We start from the raw sequence: 16,664 nt of genomic DNA on the forward strand, positions 1-16,664 counted from the left end.
GACTGTTAGCACCATGTTTGATGAGGATGGAGCCCCAAGCAAGCATCCAGAGAGAATTTCACATTTAAAGCACCTCTTCACCTACTAAAGTATGCCAAACTTATTCTCATCCCATTCGTCATCCCTCTCTTTAAAGAAAGGAGAAAAACTGGCCCCGTGGAATGTTCTAGAGAATGTTCTCCCGTATCAGTAGCATCTGAAATCTACTATTTTAAAAAACGGGACAGTCAAGGCTTCTTTTTCCCTCCACGAGTCCCAGTGTTAATGCACTCTTTTGTTCTTCTCATGCCCCAATTTCTCGGGGCGGAGACACTACACAGTGGCATTGTGCTGAAACCAGTGTCTCCTGAATCGCCTTCTTTTCTTCCTGAATCTATGAAGTGGGTCGGTATCACAGTGAGCCAGGTTTACAGATGGGAAATTTGGGGTCCTGAGGATGAAATACCTGCCTTTTAGCTACTGGCCCAACCGGCAGAGAACCATGAAGAACTTTCTGCCCGGCAACATATCTCTGACCAGTTAGAGCGGCGCTTCATCCCCCGCCCTTTATGCAAGAGCTCGCTCATTGCAGAGTTCAACAGTGAACTGAAAATTCTGAAAGAGGCAGTCCACAGTGGATCAGGTAAGCGTGAAGGGTGTCTCTTGAGTCTGCTGGATGGCATTCACAATCTCTGCCCAGCTCACTGCTCCTTGGCGACTATCTGAACTAGCTCTCTTGCTATACCAGTAGATTTGACCAAGAGATCACATCTAATAATAAAACAAAAGTCAAAGGGCTTCCACGGGAATTTAGTTACATTCTTCTCCTGAATATTTTTACTTTTAGCATTTAAGCACTTAGATATTTAATAAGGGGAAAGGGTGTTTACATTCTTTCGTTCCCTTTTTGATAGAGAATTCACTTTGTTGAGGATCCGTGATTACTTTACAGGCGTTATTTCCTCTAATCCACACACGTATCTGTAAAAGTATCTTTCCAAGCCCGATTTTAAAAGGAGGAGATTGATACTTGGAGGGTTAAATGGTTTATATAGCGAGAAAGTGAAGCCCGTGAGGTGATTTTACACTAGGTTTGTGTTGTGGATTCTCAGCCTTCTTAGTGTTTCACAAATTAGAATGGGGAGGAGCCAAGTAAAGTGGACAAGTGGGAGCTTCTTCAAACTGAAAGATTGTTCCTTGCATCTTCATTGCTTATTCTGTAGTTCTGTAACAGCAGACCCCTGAATAACGAAATTAAATCACTGTCTACCATTAGAGGGCAGTCATCACCCATATGTAAAAGACTGGTTTTATTTGCTTTCTGAAGTGTTTACTGTTGTTTGCAAAATATTCAAAACACAGATATTAAAAGTGCAGCGCTGGTGATATATACACATTGCCATTCAGCTATTCTGATGAATCTGATAGAAACACCTGTCCCAGAGCCGAGAAGTTTCTAATGCTGCTGTCTCCAGAAAAGGAGAATGAGAATTCTTTGGTGTTGTGTTCTGATTTTGATTTTAGGTTCAGATAAACTATATTAATTTTTTATTATTCCAATATACTTATGTGGGCAATTCACATGCTGTAATAATAAAACCAAAGATTTAGAAGCAACAGTTTAAGTCAAAATTAGTTGATATGCTATTTGCCTAAGCAAATGAAAATAAACACACTAAGAAAAAAAACTGGAAAAAGCTTTTCTCTTGGTAGGGACCTCAGGCCTCCATAAGAAAGCTGTTCACTTAGAATATACCAGTGGCCAGTACTGCCCACCCCAGATTCTTGTGCTCCTTGGTCTTAAAACTCCTTAGTCTGAAACACAAGTTGAAGAACTTTTAAGCAAACATTTCTATTTTCATGAGCTCACCATCATTTCCCTTAATCTCTCAACCCCCAGCCTACCAAGGAAAGACATCCATCAGTACTGTGGGCACGTCCACCTCTGCCTACCGCCTGAGTCTGGCTACCATGTCCCGCTCCAACACAGGCACAGGCACTGTCTGGGAGCAGGACAGTGAACCATCCCAACAGGCTTCTCAAGACACCTTGAGTCGGACTGACGAGGAGGACGAGGAAAGTAAGTCTAGGCAAGCAATAAGCCTGCCTGGCCATGTGAGCAAGGCCTTACAAAGGATGTCTGTCTAGAGAGGATGGGCAGCCATTTCCAGGTCTGTTCCCTTAGTCATTTTTAAAAGATGTTTCAAATGAAATTTGAATACCCTTGGATATTTGGAGAAAAAAAAGTATTATCTGACCTTTTCTTGGAAATTTCATTTCAATTGTAAGTAAACAACTTATTCCTCTTTCTCCTGGGCATACTGGCTAGAGAAATGGCCAGCACTCACAAGGTCCCATTTGTCAGAGCAAAATGGGCAGAGTGTGCACATGGTGTCTGTGGAAGCCAGGAGAAATTTGGCAGAATGATTGAGGGGAAAGAGCTTAGAGACTCTCCCATAATGCAGTTATCCCAGGAATTTCTGGTACTGTTGTGAAGTGGGAGATAGCAGATGAATAAATACCACACTGTGTGCTTGAGCAGTGTAGGACTTGAAAGCAAACATCTGCTGAATACCCACTAAATGTCTCTATCATACAGGGGGCTTCTTTAATTGAATTGATTATTTTCCACTCGTGTTTTTTAGATGCTCTTACATAAAGCTTATTGAAAGGTGTACCTTTAAAGATGAGAATAAAATATAAGAACCCCTCTATACCAAGCAAAACCCACAAAAGATCCCTCTCTGAACTAAACAGAGGAACAAGAAAGGAGCTTAGAAGTTTAGTTAAGTAAGATGAGTAAAATGCAGAAGCAGTTCACTAGCTCCCCACAATTAGGTTTATAAGATAGAAAAGGAAATGCATGATTTGTCAAAGTGCTCATCACCAATATTTCCAGATTTAGTTTGAGGGTTAGTCATATAAGGCGGTGATCACACTATAAACCACTTCTATCCAGACACCTGGGCACCGCTCACAGGCTCACCTCCAGAGTCGCCGTCTGATCTCTCACAAATACTGACTGAAAAAGCACAGTGTGAGAGGTAAGAAGAAGTTTACTTTAAAATTGTTCTTGATTATTTTTATTTGGAACAGAGTTTCATGATCCCAGGCTGGCCTTGCATCCCCTACATTTCCATGGATAACCCTAAAGCTTTTGATCCTCCTGCCTCCACCACTGAAGGCTGGAATTGCAGGCATGATCATGCAGCAGAACACTGGGTCCCTAACATTTTAACTTAAAAGGGAGCTTCTTGATTTATTTGGCAGTGCTAAGGATTGGCCGTGCTGGCGACTGAACGCAACCAGGGTTTCATACCTACAAGGCACTGTCAAGTGCTCTACTACCAACTATATTCTAAAACCAAAAATGAGCAGTTTAACATAAACAGTAAGCCCTGATGTCAGCTCAAACCATAAAGTAAATTCTACTTTTCTTTAACGTATGAAATAATATCTATACTTTTCTTTAATATATGAAATGCTATCTACCAACATTTTTTTAATGATGGAAATGATGCCCTCAGTAATTCCTAGGACAAAGTCTATTCTCAGGTAACTTTGTGAGTAAGTAGTTGGCCTAGAAAGGAATTAAGGAAGAAAAGTAGAGATGACTTAAACAGAGACATCATTGGCAGAATCCAACACTCATATAGTGGGGTGAAGGGCATCAGAAGGTATGTAGTCTTTTGCTGATATCTTTTTCAGATATCACAGTTAGCTCAAGAAATCTAGCTGCCAATTATGGCTGTGATGTGGATGAACATTAGTTTATATGGAAAAGGGTATAAAAACAAGTTTATGAACTGTTTTAATTGAAACTGTTCTTCCAATCGTAGAAGTACGTACTAAAACCTATTAAGTATAGAACAAAAAACTGAGAAAGATATATTCTCCGTCTTCTATAATATTAAATGTAATTTTGTAGAGAAGTAGACATTTACAGACAGCACTTAAAAGGCTTGATAGAAGAAAACCTAAGACTAATGATCAATAATGAGCAAATAAATGCTAAAGAGATGTTTAGATACATAGTTAATGATAATCAGTGAGAAGCCAGGAAAGGCTTCTGTAGTTCAATGTGTTCTAGAAAGTTTTCCTATTTTTTAACTTTTTTTTTTGGTTTTTTGAGACAAGAGTTCTCTGTAGCTTTGGAGCCTCTCCTAGAGCTCCCTCTGCAGACCAGGCTGGCCTTGAACTCACAGAGATCCACCTGCCTCTGCCTCCCAAATGTTTGGATTAAAGGAGTGCACCACTACTTTTAGCTTCTTTGTAAACATACACAAAGGTAATATGTCAAAATTCAGTCCAAATTGTTGTATAACAAATTAAAATCTATAGCAGTTTTCATATTTATGATTTTATTTGAAAATGTATAATGGAAATATCACTTAGAATATTCTAAATGTATCAGATGACTTTCCATGGTAGCACACATCTGCAAAACACAATTTGTTTATTGAAGTTTATGTGGTTTAGTAACAAACAGTATTAAATTACTTAGCATGAAGTCAACTTGTGAAAATATTGTACTAAAGCTAACTTTCTTATGGATTTAGGTAAATTAATTTCTGCTTCTGCAGGGAAAGGGGGCCTCTTTAAAAACTGAAAATTTAGATTAAAATAAGCACTTCAGGATATTACAGTTTTCCAGTATTTTTCCTACAATATCTGCAATATTGCTTCCCACAGCAATCTAGAAATTATTAAATGTATTGAGTAGTTTTTTAATGTCAAGGAAATGTAATTGACTTCTTCCAAAGCAAACTCCAACTGAACTATTGCTGCAATAGTCTTTACACGTATGTTCACAACCTAGCTCTTCTGAAATCTTTAATTTGTGGGTACGCACCGGTTTATACTTATAAAAGTAAATAAGAAGTTTGCATGTGTTTTGTGAAGGCTGCTCTACTGCGTAGGGATGTAGGAGATGTGTAGACATTGAAGAAGTTTCATTGATTCGCTTGCTGTGTTATTGTTTGTACAAAGATGCTTGTGATCGTTTAGCTTTAAAGACAGCCCTGAGGTTGTACCCAAGCCAGGGATGGAACTCAAGTACCACTTTGGCTGCAGTTTTCCGATAGGTATCATGATTTTGTAACATCGATCCCTTCGCACTTTCAGATGACTCTGTGAGCATGCCCAGTGTGGTAAGTGAACAGGAAGCTAGTCTCCTGAGTGCCCTTGGAAGGAGGCGGTTCTCCAGCCACGTCTCCAGCACGTCTGCACCTCAGGCTGAGGTGGGCATGTTACCCAGCCAAAGGTAAAGGCCTATGACTGTCTTATATTCTGTATTTGGGGGCAAAAGAAAAAATTCCAAACATACACCAACATCAGCCTATAAAAACTGAATGAGAAGCAAGCATGGGTTATGTTTCTAGAGAAACTGTTCAAGAAAGTACTTTCAAGAAGGTTCCTATGGGTAATAGTTGTAGCTTTCTAAGCCAGGTCGAAATGAGACCACACCGTTAGGTCCAAGTATTATTTCTTATTGAGCTATCCATAAATAGAAATATAATTTTTTTCTTCTGGTCAATGCCATCCTTATATGCCAGATTTATCATCGAGCAAGAAAATGGTTATTTGGCAAGAGTAGACCAGTTTATGTGATACTCTGGGAGTTTAGCCTTCTGCAGTTAATGCTCAACCACATGTAAGAATGCTTCACCAAGCAGAAAACATACCTCTGACACTGTGTGGACCATGGGAAGGCCACTTCCACGCAGTCCACGGCTCTCTAGCTATGCGCTAAAAGCAGGGTGAAATGATCTGAAGGAGACCTTCCAGATCAGCAAGATCAGCAACTCTCAGACTCAATGCCTAAAGCATTGAAAGCATTTCCCTTGGTGTTCTCTGCCATGTGAGTGTAATTTTAAAAACAAGTTTGGGGCTATAGTTTTTAAACTTTTTATACTTGGGGAAAACAAAAATATATAATTTATTGAAATTTAAAATTATATTTAAATAAACACTCATGTTTTAATTCTACATATTTTAAATAAAGTTGTAATTAAAAAATGAGCTAAGAGTTAATCTATTTTTAAAACAACTAATATGTTCATTTCAAGAATTGTATTCTTGAAATACAATTCTTGGTGTTGCCTGACTTTTAGTGTGTTAGTTTGTATTTTGCAATACGGCCATATGTATGCTACATCACTGAGCTATATCCCTCGCTACTGTCATTTTAATACCCTTAGTAGCACGATTCACACAGAGAACATAATATCAAAAGGGATATATGATTGTGTTCAAATTTATCCGGTTTATATGCAGGAGTATACTATACTCAATAAATAGTTCATGTAACCTAAAACTTGATCATTTCTCTTTGAGCAAAAAAAGATTTTATAAATTAAATATGGAACCAAGAGCCAAACAACATGTCCAAAGAAAGTAATATAGCAGTTACTGTTGGCAACTATCAATTTATTCTTAGTTTTTACTATCCACATGTTTGTATTTAAAATAATATAAATTGTAACTAGAGAGCTTTTGAGCTATTCAAAATAAGTCAAACTACTAATTTTCTTTCCGTGCATATAATGATGGATCAACTTACTTGCAAAGGAAATTTTTATCTAGTATAAACATATCCCAGAAGTTAAAAAGAATATATTACAATGAATCACTTTGTTCTTGGATTCTATTTTGGAAAATTGGAGAACGGAACACTGTCTTTGTCCATTACCAAAAAAAAAAAAAAATGATTCTCTTTCTGGGGACAGAGACACTCAGATGTTTGATAATAGTCCTTTCAGTTTTGTAGATGCTTTGATTATACACAATTTAATACATATTTATTGAATGCCTTATGGTTGCCTAGCTCAGTGATAGATCTGATGGGAAAGTGGATAAAATATAGCACAGATGTGCTAACAAATATCAGTTCAGCTGCATCCAAATAAGTTGATAAACTGCTACTAACTAACCAAATGACAGACTTCCGTTGTATTTACAATTCAGTCAGTAGAGAGTGTATAATAGGGAGGTAAATGTGAGTTCTTTGTAATGTTTTGAAGATCCCTTCCTTCTGTTTATTGATATTTTCATTGCAAAATTAGCAGGGGAGTTGGGCTCTGTCTTTGCTTTTCTTAACGGCATCAGTTTCCAGACTTTGGCTGTGGCCATTCATGGTAAGTGGTTTCTGTGTAGTAATGTTAGGCTCTACAAGAGAATGTGAGGTCTGATCATTAAAATTCTGTGTCCATAAGATATGCTAAAAATACTAACCACCTAGCCAAAAGGCTACTAAAGAACTCATAGATTCATCTTCTGCGGATCTACTCTGCGAAGCATTTCCGAGCTCACGTCTCCGTTTGGAGCTCATTTTAACTCTTGACCAATAAACAGAGCGCTCCTCTGAGAGTCGTACCCATCCGGTCTTTCCTTCCCCCATTGCCTTGAGTCCTATGTCTTGACAAACCCAGCACAAGGTGAAATGGTTGACTGTCTCCTTTTCCTTCCTTGTTCTGTTAAATTTATTTATTTTCAGTTCTTGGAAACAGAAAATTGCATGCTTTTTTTTTCTTCCCCCTTTCCCTTTTCTTTTTCTTTCTCTCTTTTTTTTTCCTTCTGCATTTTCTTTCCCTAAATGCTTCATCTCCCTACCCCTCCTGCAGTGAACCTAATGTCCTCGATGACTCCCAGGGCCTGGCCGCCGAGGGCAGCCTCTCTAGGTACAGTGTCAAAGCTACCTGTCTATTGGTGTCTGTTCTGGGAAACTAGCTGTTCCCTGTCACCTCCGTCACTCCGTCTCCTCCGTTTCCTCTTGCCCGTCTTGGTATCTCTTTCCATCCTTCGCCCTGTGTTGTTCATGAACACACGAGCCTGGAGTCAAAGGTGTAGCAGACCCTCTTTCTCTACAGACAGCTTCAGAGATCAATCACAAATAGTCTAAACACTTTAATTTAAAAAAAAACTGCAGAATTTTCTATGGGGCATGACTAATGAATGACTAAAATACTTTATATACCAAGGGCTAGGGGTGTAGTTCAGTGGTAGTAACATGTGCTTAGCATGTGCTAGACCCTGGGTCCCATACCCAGTACCTCCCCCCATCTAATCATTCATTTCCACACTGATAGTCACTGAGAATTGCTTTCTGGGGGTCTTTTTAGTACAGTTCCCTCTCAGGGAGCCCCTGTACTCAGTCGAGTCAGACCTTTTAGCTAATGTCATAGATGGTCAGAAAACAGTGGCGCTGTGGGAACAGCGCTGCCACTGCCACTGTGGGCGACGGCTTCTCTCTGATGCACGCTGCTCAGCGTGCCATCGTTGTAGTGTGTCCAGACACATGTCACGAATATTGGCTCTAGCACAAACATGACTCGAAAACTCGCTGTGAAAAGTCTATTGCAAATTTTTCTTGGTAAGTAATAACAGAAGTCATGCAATGAAAACAGTAGAATACCTAGACAATTTGCTTAATCGTTCAGAAATGGGTACTGCACCTTTAACACTCAGATAAATCACGTCAAACATTCCTAATCTTGTGCTGTTGATTTACACCTCTCAACTAATCCTCATTAGGGGCAATGCTTCTTGTTCATCTTTAGAGTCTTTGTCCCATCCCAAGAGAAAACGCTCCCAGGGCTGCATTCTATAGTGAGTGCCCTACCCCGTCTATTGCTTTATTCCAAAGATGAGGAAATGTTGAGAGGCCGTTCCTGTGAAAGGTTGTCTTTTGTTTTCTTTGCATCTTGTTCAGATTTCACATTTTCTTCTTCAACTGAAAATGGGAAATTTAGTCCATCATCAGGTCTATTTTTTTTTACTGGATCCATAATTCATGACATTCATTTGTGTTTGCGAGCCCTTGCTTGGACAGATTAGTCTCCTATTGGTAGAAGTGGAAGTGCTGCAGAGAGCAACATAAATGAGCAGGAGCCCTAGGGCGAGGGAGGTTGAAAACCACAGTCCTGGAGGTTTCCCTTAATAGTTTATATGTCTGAAGAACTTGCAACAGAGTCTAGCAGGGCATCGGTGCTTTCAAAGCTGTAATTGCTTAATACTTAACATTGCATATGGACTAGGACAAGCTGACTTTCAGAAAGTGTGATCAGTGGATGATGAAGGATAGGGAGTATGAGTCAAGCTTCTCTTTTGATGGCTTTGTGCTGAGAGTTTAGTCCAGATTCTACTTCTGCTAGCCGAAGTCACAGCCCAGTGTGCATGAGAGGAGACAGGGTAGAGTTGATTTTTATTATTTTCGGAAGGACTTGGCGAGCTCAGGGTTCAAATGACTAGAGTTATTTGAACTAACTCCTGTGCTAGGTCTGGTGCAAAAGGAGAAAACTCGATGTTTGTGCTAGGTGCTAAGACAAATTCAGAGCCCAAAATTAGAGACCTCGTCTCCCAGGTGAATTAATCATGTTAGCATTGTGATGACCATCTTAAGGCAGCTGTTGTTGGTCTGTTGCTGCTGGCACTGTGTTTTCTTTGGACCTGGGTGTTAGTCACCAGGCCCAGCGGTGGTCATTAAGAAATGGAAATAGAAACAATTTGCTTTTGATTCTGGAATAATTTTATTAATGTGGAGGCTTCCCACCAACCACTAGCACATCCACCTTTGCCATATGCTGCAAGCTGTATCTTGAGTGCCATTCTGTCAGCAAGTTCTCTTTGGAGGAGAGGAAGTTTGAGCACTTACTAAACGGAGGGCTTTCTTATTTTTTGGCACAAGAACTCTTTATGCACATTCTTAAAATCCAGAAATAGAAAGGTTGATAACCACGTGAATTACAGGTAATAAGCATTTTAACAGTAGGACCTGAAGCACTCTCACAGTTATCCTGAAGAAAATCTGACCCAAGCTTAATAAGAAGCACACAGAAAGGAATCCAGTAAACCCTGCCACACACCCACCCCGATCCTTGTTTAACTTTTATAGGACTTTGCTTCTGAGAGGCCACTTGTTTTAGACAAAGGAGCCAAGCTGGACTATGCAGGCTGAGTGGAAAAGACAGCCAGATAAGGTGATGGGAACTGAAAAAGATTTATACCCTAGTTAGAAACTTCTAAGATTTTTACAAAATTACACTAATACATTTCTTTTAAAGACTCAGCCACCAAACTCCCATCAGAAACATTGTTTTCTGTCTGGTTCTGTTTCTTAAAACTTCTATTGGAAATTAATAAGCTAAATCAAAATTCCATGGAAGACTATTCTTCTATGGAGAACGCTGCTCTGAGAGGCATAAAAACTCAGTGTAGACGTTTCTCAAACACATGTGTATATCATGGGCATATTTTCCCTCCAGAATAATAGAGATCTAGAGAAGTGATTTAAGTCCTTAAGGCCAGATGTTTATAGTTGAGACCCAGATTTTGTTTGGACATGTTAGGATATTTTTAAAAGCAGGAGTCAACAGTGAACTCTCAATTTAAAAAGAAATTATCTCGGCATTTTAATCTTGGAAAAGCTTAGTCATAGTTACACAGAGGATTCAGTCCAAGTTTGAGCAAGACTGTAGTCTAGATGAAATAACAATAACCCACGTGTAATGCCCGTCTCATACTCATACATAACCCCAAAGCGTGAAAACTTGCCTGGTGTTCTTAAAATGCAAGAAAGATCCCAGCAGCCTTTAGTACAGCTGAAAAGACAGGGCCAAGATGGTGTGCGCTGGGACCCACAATGTCCGCTTTGCCTTTGCTTTGTCAGCTCTCATGTCTAAAATCCAGTTACTACAGTCTGATCTGAAACTCTAGTCTGGAAATTTCTTAGCACTGACACTGTCGCGGGCGGGTGCTGTGGAGGCTGAGTAGCACACTGAAACAATGTTTGTGAAAGGGAGGAGTGAGCTTTGGCCTTCGGCTCGATCCCCTGCTGTCTGCCTGTTGCTCCTTTAGTGCTGACGTCATGAGTTCCCACCGCAATGCAGTCACTCAGGACAAATTGCTGCGCCACATGTACCATGCCCACTTCTAGGGTTCTATAACCAAACGAAAGCTCACGCCAACAATACAGAAAGAAACAATAAACACACCAATTCACTATTCAGAGGGTGTCGTCATCCAGAGTGTCTGCTTAACTTTTTATTTATATGATATATTGAAATACATGGTTTATTTTTTATAATTTGGGTAACACAAATTTAAGCCTGCATTACTGAATGGCTCCTTGTTTACACAGTGCTTATTTGAAGAAATGCTATCGTCGTATGATTAGGAAATATACACTTATGTATACACTTCAGTCCAGGCCATTATGCTGCAGCAATGTAATCTTATCAAAATCATTTTTCTAACATTGCACAAATTCCCCTAGCTTATTAATTGCTTCCTTGTATTATAAATAGGAACTAGTTTTGAATCACAGTTTGAATCCCACCAACTCTGCTGTGCCCTGGCTGAATTTTCTCCTCTTAAATTTGGATCTTACTATCATTTTTCCAAGGAGATATTTTCAGGAACTTGGAAAGACATGCCAACAAGGCTTGTCGTGTAGCCCGAGCCCTTGGGAGGCTGTAGCAGGCGCACAACACGTTCCAGGCCAGCAGGGTAACAAACCAAGACCTTTACAGCTAAGGCTATTGACTTAGGAATGTTTTGTAAGATGTTAGTTTAAATCTGGAAAGTTTTAATAGATTTTATACTTACTGTTTCACCCTGTTTGGTTAAACAGCTGTCATTCTTAAAATTAATACTTCCAGGAAACCAGTGTTCTAAGCAAGATAAAGCTTTTACTATTTGATCAACTAGTTTGGCAAATTGTAACACCATTTCAACTTCTCTATTGTTTTTCATAATTGTTGAATAAGAAGTATATATTTAAGTTATATAAAAGTATTTAGTTGCCCACTGAAGTACACTTTTGAAATTTGAGACCTCCCAATAAAATATTGTAACTTCTTGACGAGGAAAATAATTTTGATTATTGCATTTATGGTAGATGAAGACTTTAGATGAGACTGCTTCAAAAATGTAAAATAGAAAGTAGGACATAATGCAGATAGGTTCTTAGTATGAAGATCTTGGTTTCTCCCAGTTCCTACAAGTGACTGAGGCATTACGTTATGTGAAGGAATAGAAACTACATTGAAGCTAATTTTTATAGTAAGTTCCAGTTTGAAGTAAACTCCAAGATATGAAAATTTTTGCCTACATTACATTGTTAGTTTTTTATGTGTTTATTATTCATGTGATTTAATTCATTGATGCAGCAAGGAGAAATTTCATCATCGTATTTCTAGGGCAAGTATAATGTATTGCCTGGAATGTGTTCCAGGAGCATGTTCTATGATTTCATTTTTGATGTGCACATTCCTACATTATTTACCTAAAATAATCAATTACTAAAGACAATAGATTTCTCAGCTACAAGCCTCTCTGTCCATAGAGAAATGTTGATGCTCATGATCTTCCCCTGGAGGAACCATCATAAAATTACTGTTATGTTGTGACATTTAACTCTCCAAGTAATGTATAGTTTTTCTTTTCTTGCACCATTTTTTCTCACAACCTCAGATTAGTAAATAAAAATGATGTCAGAGGACTGCCTCGTATTCATTTTCTCTGCTCCATTATTTTCCAATAAATACTTCCGTTTAGTTTCCGAGAAGCAATAAACTCATTACAAAGAACAAATGTAAAACAAGAAAGCATGCTATACATGTCCCTTGTCATATACAAGCCATTTTACATCAACTAACTTCTTTTCTCTACCTTAATGGGAGGTAGTTGGTAAGTATCGACCTCCTTTTATGGCCAAGGGAACTGAGGTAACATCTAGATGTCAATGAAGAATCCATTCCAATGGTAGCTTTGCTTGGTATTGGGAGAAATGTGTTTCTACTTGTGTCATATATATGCTTTCCGACTTAACAGACACATGTTAAAACGGATGACTAAGAAGGAGATGTCATTTCAGACATGCCGGCATCATAGTCTGGACTGATTATCAAAATGCGCTGCACAGTTCCTTGAGCACAGAGTTCCTTCATACACGCGACAGCCATGCACATCAATCTGTGGAACTTCACAAGTTTTAAATGCCTCTTTTTTAGTGTTCTTAGTAGAATTTTGTGTTGCATAACTCAGATGATGTAATCATATCCCTATTTCATAGAAAATTTGACAGATCTTACTGAGTCATTGCTTTTTCTTCTAGTAAAAATACGAGTTGTGCTTTAAATGATAGCGTTGACTGCACCAACCAACTGCGATTGTTAGCCTGCCACACCTGAGAAGATCTGAATTCCCATCTTGTAACTAATTTTTTTTTACTAAAAGTGCAGCGAGGTGTTTATGTAGCACATTTAAAAAGAAACAGAAATATGTGGGTATGATCATTCACTATTTCTTTTTGTGGACAGTTGCTGACTGGGTTCCTCTGTGGGATGTTTTACCATTACAATATCTGTAGATGACTCTCCTTTTGCAAAGGCAAAGACATCATTTAACCATAAATCAATTAATCACATTGACATCAACCACAGAATTCAAATGTCATATGGGCACAGTGTATTTCTCTTTTCATTCTCTCTTCCATTGTAGACAACTATGATACATGCATGAAGAATGAAAAAGAATCATGGCCCATTTCAGTGTGTCCAGCTTCACCAACACTAAAGTAGCAGACCCTGTCAGTAGTCCCTTTTGCTAATGAGACACACATACACAGTAATTTGGGGGGAGCAGACTGTTCCTGTTATCAACTGCACAGTTCCCGTGAGTGCAGCTAATTGAGTTGCACTGCCAGCTTCCTTGTCAGCCTTTTAAATCTAAAATAGTTTTCAAAAAGTATTTAAATTTTCGACCCGTGTGACTATTTGCTCAGCTGTCACGGAGACTTCCGGCTGCAAACATGTGTTGAATGTGTCCCTTCACCCAAATGGATTCTGTGTCTGATGTGTTCAATATTTGTCCATCTTATTTTCATTTAAATTGGAAGTTTTAAAACAGGTGTTCCCATCCATGTGACAAAGTTGTTTGTGTGTATTTGTCGCCAGCGTTTCCATTCCCCTTGAAAAAAAATTGAGATTAGAACATGACATGTTAAGCCTTTTGATGGCTTCCAAACCAGGGGTTTGATCAAACCATTGTCCTGCTGAATGATAGATCCAGCATCAGTGACTAAAAACAGAATCTCAATTTTGACAGCTTGGGGCTACAAGGCCTTGTCCTCCTTTCCAAGCCTTTGAGAACCCCCTACCCCAGGGACTCTTCCCCAATGATCCTTCAAAGATAATGATATCTTTGAAGTGACTGTTCCATATAAGTGGTTTTGGCTAACACCCACCAGAGAATGGTCTTTGGAGCTGTCTCGAGGGTAGACTAATGCTGTTGATGCTTGGCAGGGTGGCAAGTGTACAGAGTGAACCTGGCCAGCAGAACCTCCTCCTGCAGCAGCCACTGGGGAGGAAAAGGGGCCTGAGGCAGGTAAGTAGACCCTAAGATGCTACGAGAGTCATCCTGTAAGATGGAAGATCCACTTGCTTGCTAATATCTTTGTTTATTAAGATTACACTTGGCCTTCTTGCCTGAAATAAGCCGTGCACAGCAACCATAAAGTATGCTTGGCAAATGCTTGGGCAAACTGAGCATGTGAGCTTTCTATTGCAAATATGAAGCTTTTGTTGTACAAAGCTGATTGTTTGAAAAGGGATGTCAGCCTACAAATCTTCTTGTTCTCTACTGGCAAGCTTCTTTCCCAGTCAAACTCACTGGCTGTTATACAGTTAACCAAGTACCTGCTTTTACAGGGTTGGAGATAGGTTCTTTCTCACCTTGGCATTAGAGATTTAATTTAATATTGAGACAGAAGATCATATTTTCAGCTGGGTGTTGTGATGAATACCTGTATTTCCAGAACATAGGAGGCTGAGAGAGGAGGGTTATGAGTTTAATGCCAGCCTGGGTTACATAGAGTTGGAAGCCAGCTTGGGAGTGATTTCCTTAGGTGAGATCCCTCCCTTTCTCAGCCCCTTCTCCTTCCCCTCATCTCCCTCTTTCCATCTCTCTTGCACACCTATCTCCTCTTATTTCTCAATTTCCAGACATGGTTTCAATACATAGTCCAAGCTGGTATCACACGCAATCCTCCTGCCTCGGGCTCCTGAGTATTGGGATTCCAGGTATGCACCACCACTTCCGGATTATACATTGCTTTCTAAGCAAAAGTCAGAGTGAAGTTCCAATGTTTTGCTCGAGCTGGTTTCTTAATACATCTCTCTGAGAGTTAAGAGAGGTTCATCTATAGTTTTTAGATGAGCATGAGTCAGGTATTAGCATTATTTTGGGGATTTCTATCCACTGAAATTCTCAAATTTAGTATTTCAAGTCCATTGATGTTTCAAGGCCACGGGAAGGAACAAGTGAAATTGTGGATTCAGGGTTTCCAGATGGTTGGCTTTTCTTGCCAGTTTTATTTATCTATTTTCTTCAGCTAAGACGCCCTCTTCTGTCAAGGCAGAAGACTCAAACTGAACCCAGAAACCGCCACGGGGCTCGACTGTCCACCACTCGCAGGAGCATTCAACCTAAAACAAAGCCATCTGGTGAGGGAGCTATCATGTGCCCCTTCTGATCACACCACTGTTTTCATGGTAGGCAGCTTGGTCTAGAAGGCCTGCAGAAAATAAGAAGATGCCAATAACCTTACTTTGGGGGAGGTCTTAGGATGTTTCCCAGACAACTTTACTATTTCTTTTTTCTCTTCTCATCTTCCCCAACCTTTCCCCACTCCCTGTGAACCTAGATAATTGGAACGTCCCAAGGTAAATTGTTAATATTCTGAAACCTGAATGTAAAAGGTTGTGTTTTCTTTACTGAATCCAGAAAGCAGACCATTCTGCTTCTTACTAAAGGTGGCACGGTGAATAGCTCTTTGTGGTTTTGGTTCTAGAATTCATCAGTAGGGTCATCATGATAAGCTAGCCTTTGCATCTTGCTTTAGGCCGTTTATGTAGAAATTAATTTCTCTCAATTTTGTTTTTCTCTATTCTATATAAGAAGAAGAAATACAGATATATAGAATGGCCATATAAGATCTCATTTATTACAAACCAGCAACATCTTTATGATAATCACTGGTTAATGTCAATTATTAAGCACCAATAGCCAATTTCTCTCCTACTTATCGGTTCACCTCTAACCTACAGTTGACCAGAAGCGATCTGTGACCTTCATTGAGGCTCAGTCAGAGCCAACAGCTGCCCCAACAGACATACTTCCTGCCACAGGCCAACCACAGGGCTGCAGCCCAGGGCCATCCAGGAAGCCGGAAGGAACTGACAAACCAGTGCTCACATCCTCGCCTGCCATTGTTGTTGCAGACCTTCACAGCGTGTCTCCCAAGCAGGTGAAAGCACTACAGAGGCAGCAAGGCCTGCACCTTGCATCCTTATTTGCAGGAACTACTTAGATGTGATATTCAGAAATGAATAATTTCTGAATTATTTCTTCTAAATAATTAAGTCTGGGTCTGTAACATGTTATTGCCCAAACAGATACTATTTTTGCCATTGTGAAAAAGCAAATCTATATAAAGTGTTTGGTCAATAATGTATCTATAAATAAGAAGGACCAAGAGATGTCTTTAGTGGAAAACTTTATGCTTTCTACTAAATTAAGAAATAATTTTCCACTAATTTAAGAAATAATTTTCAGCTGGAATAATCACTGACAACAAAAATTTGATACACAGTTGGAATATTTTTCAAGTAAAGCATGTGAAGTTA

The 16,664-nt window shown here is 39.3% G+C and overlaps 1 protein-coding gene across 8 annotated transcripts in view; it reads left to right on the forward strand.

The window, feature by feature from the left end:
• Window positions 1-16,664, forward strand: part of Unc80 (unc-80 subunit of NALCN channel complex) — a 173,199-nt gene that overhangs the window by 151,959 nt on the left and 4,576 nt on the right. For 6 of the 8 annotated variants that reach the window (XM_075951959.1, XM_075951960.1, XM_075951965.1 and 3 more), the window contains 7 exons: window positions 457-622; window positions 1,880-2,059; window positions 5,104-5,242; window positions 7,602-7,658; window positions 14,283-14,364; window positions 15,371-15,482; window positions 16,086-16,285. In XM_075951959.1, the coding sequence (XP_075808074.1) occupies window positions 457-622; window positions 1,880-2,059; window positions 5,104-5,242; window positions 7,602-7,658; window positions 14,283-14,364; window positions 15,371-15,482; window positions 16,086-16,285 (936 nt within the window). The remainder of the gene's footprint in view (window positions 1-456; window positions 623-1,879; window positions 2,060-5,103; window positions 5,243-7,601; window positions 7,659-14,282; window positions 14,365-15,370; window positions 15,483-16,085; window positions 16,286-16,664) is intronic. The other 2 variants (XM_075951963.1, XM_075951966.1) reach the window with 1 other exon arrangement.

This window comes from Microtus pennsylvanicus, chromosome 17 (genome assembly GCF_037038515.1).
Source record: "Microtus pennsylvanicus isolate mMicPen1 chromosome 17, mMicPen1.hap1, whole genome shotgun sequence".
NCBI classification, from domain to species: Eukaryota; Metazoa; Chordata; class Mammalia; order Rodentia; family Cricetidae; genus Microtus; species Microtus pennsylvanicus.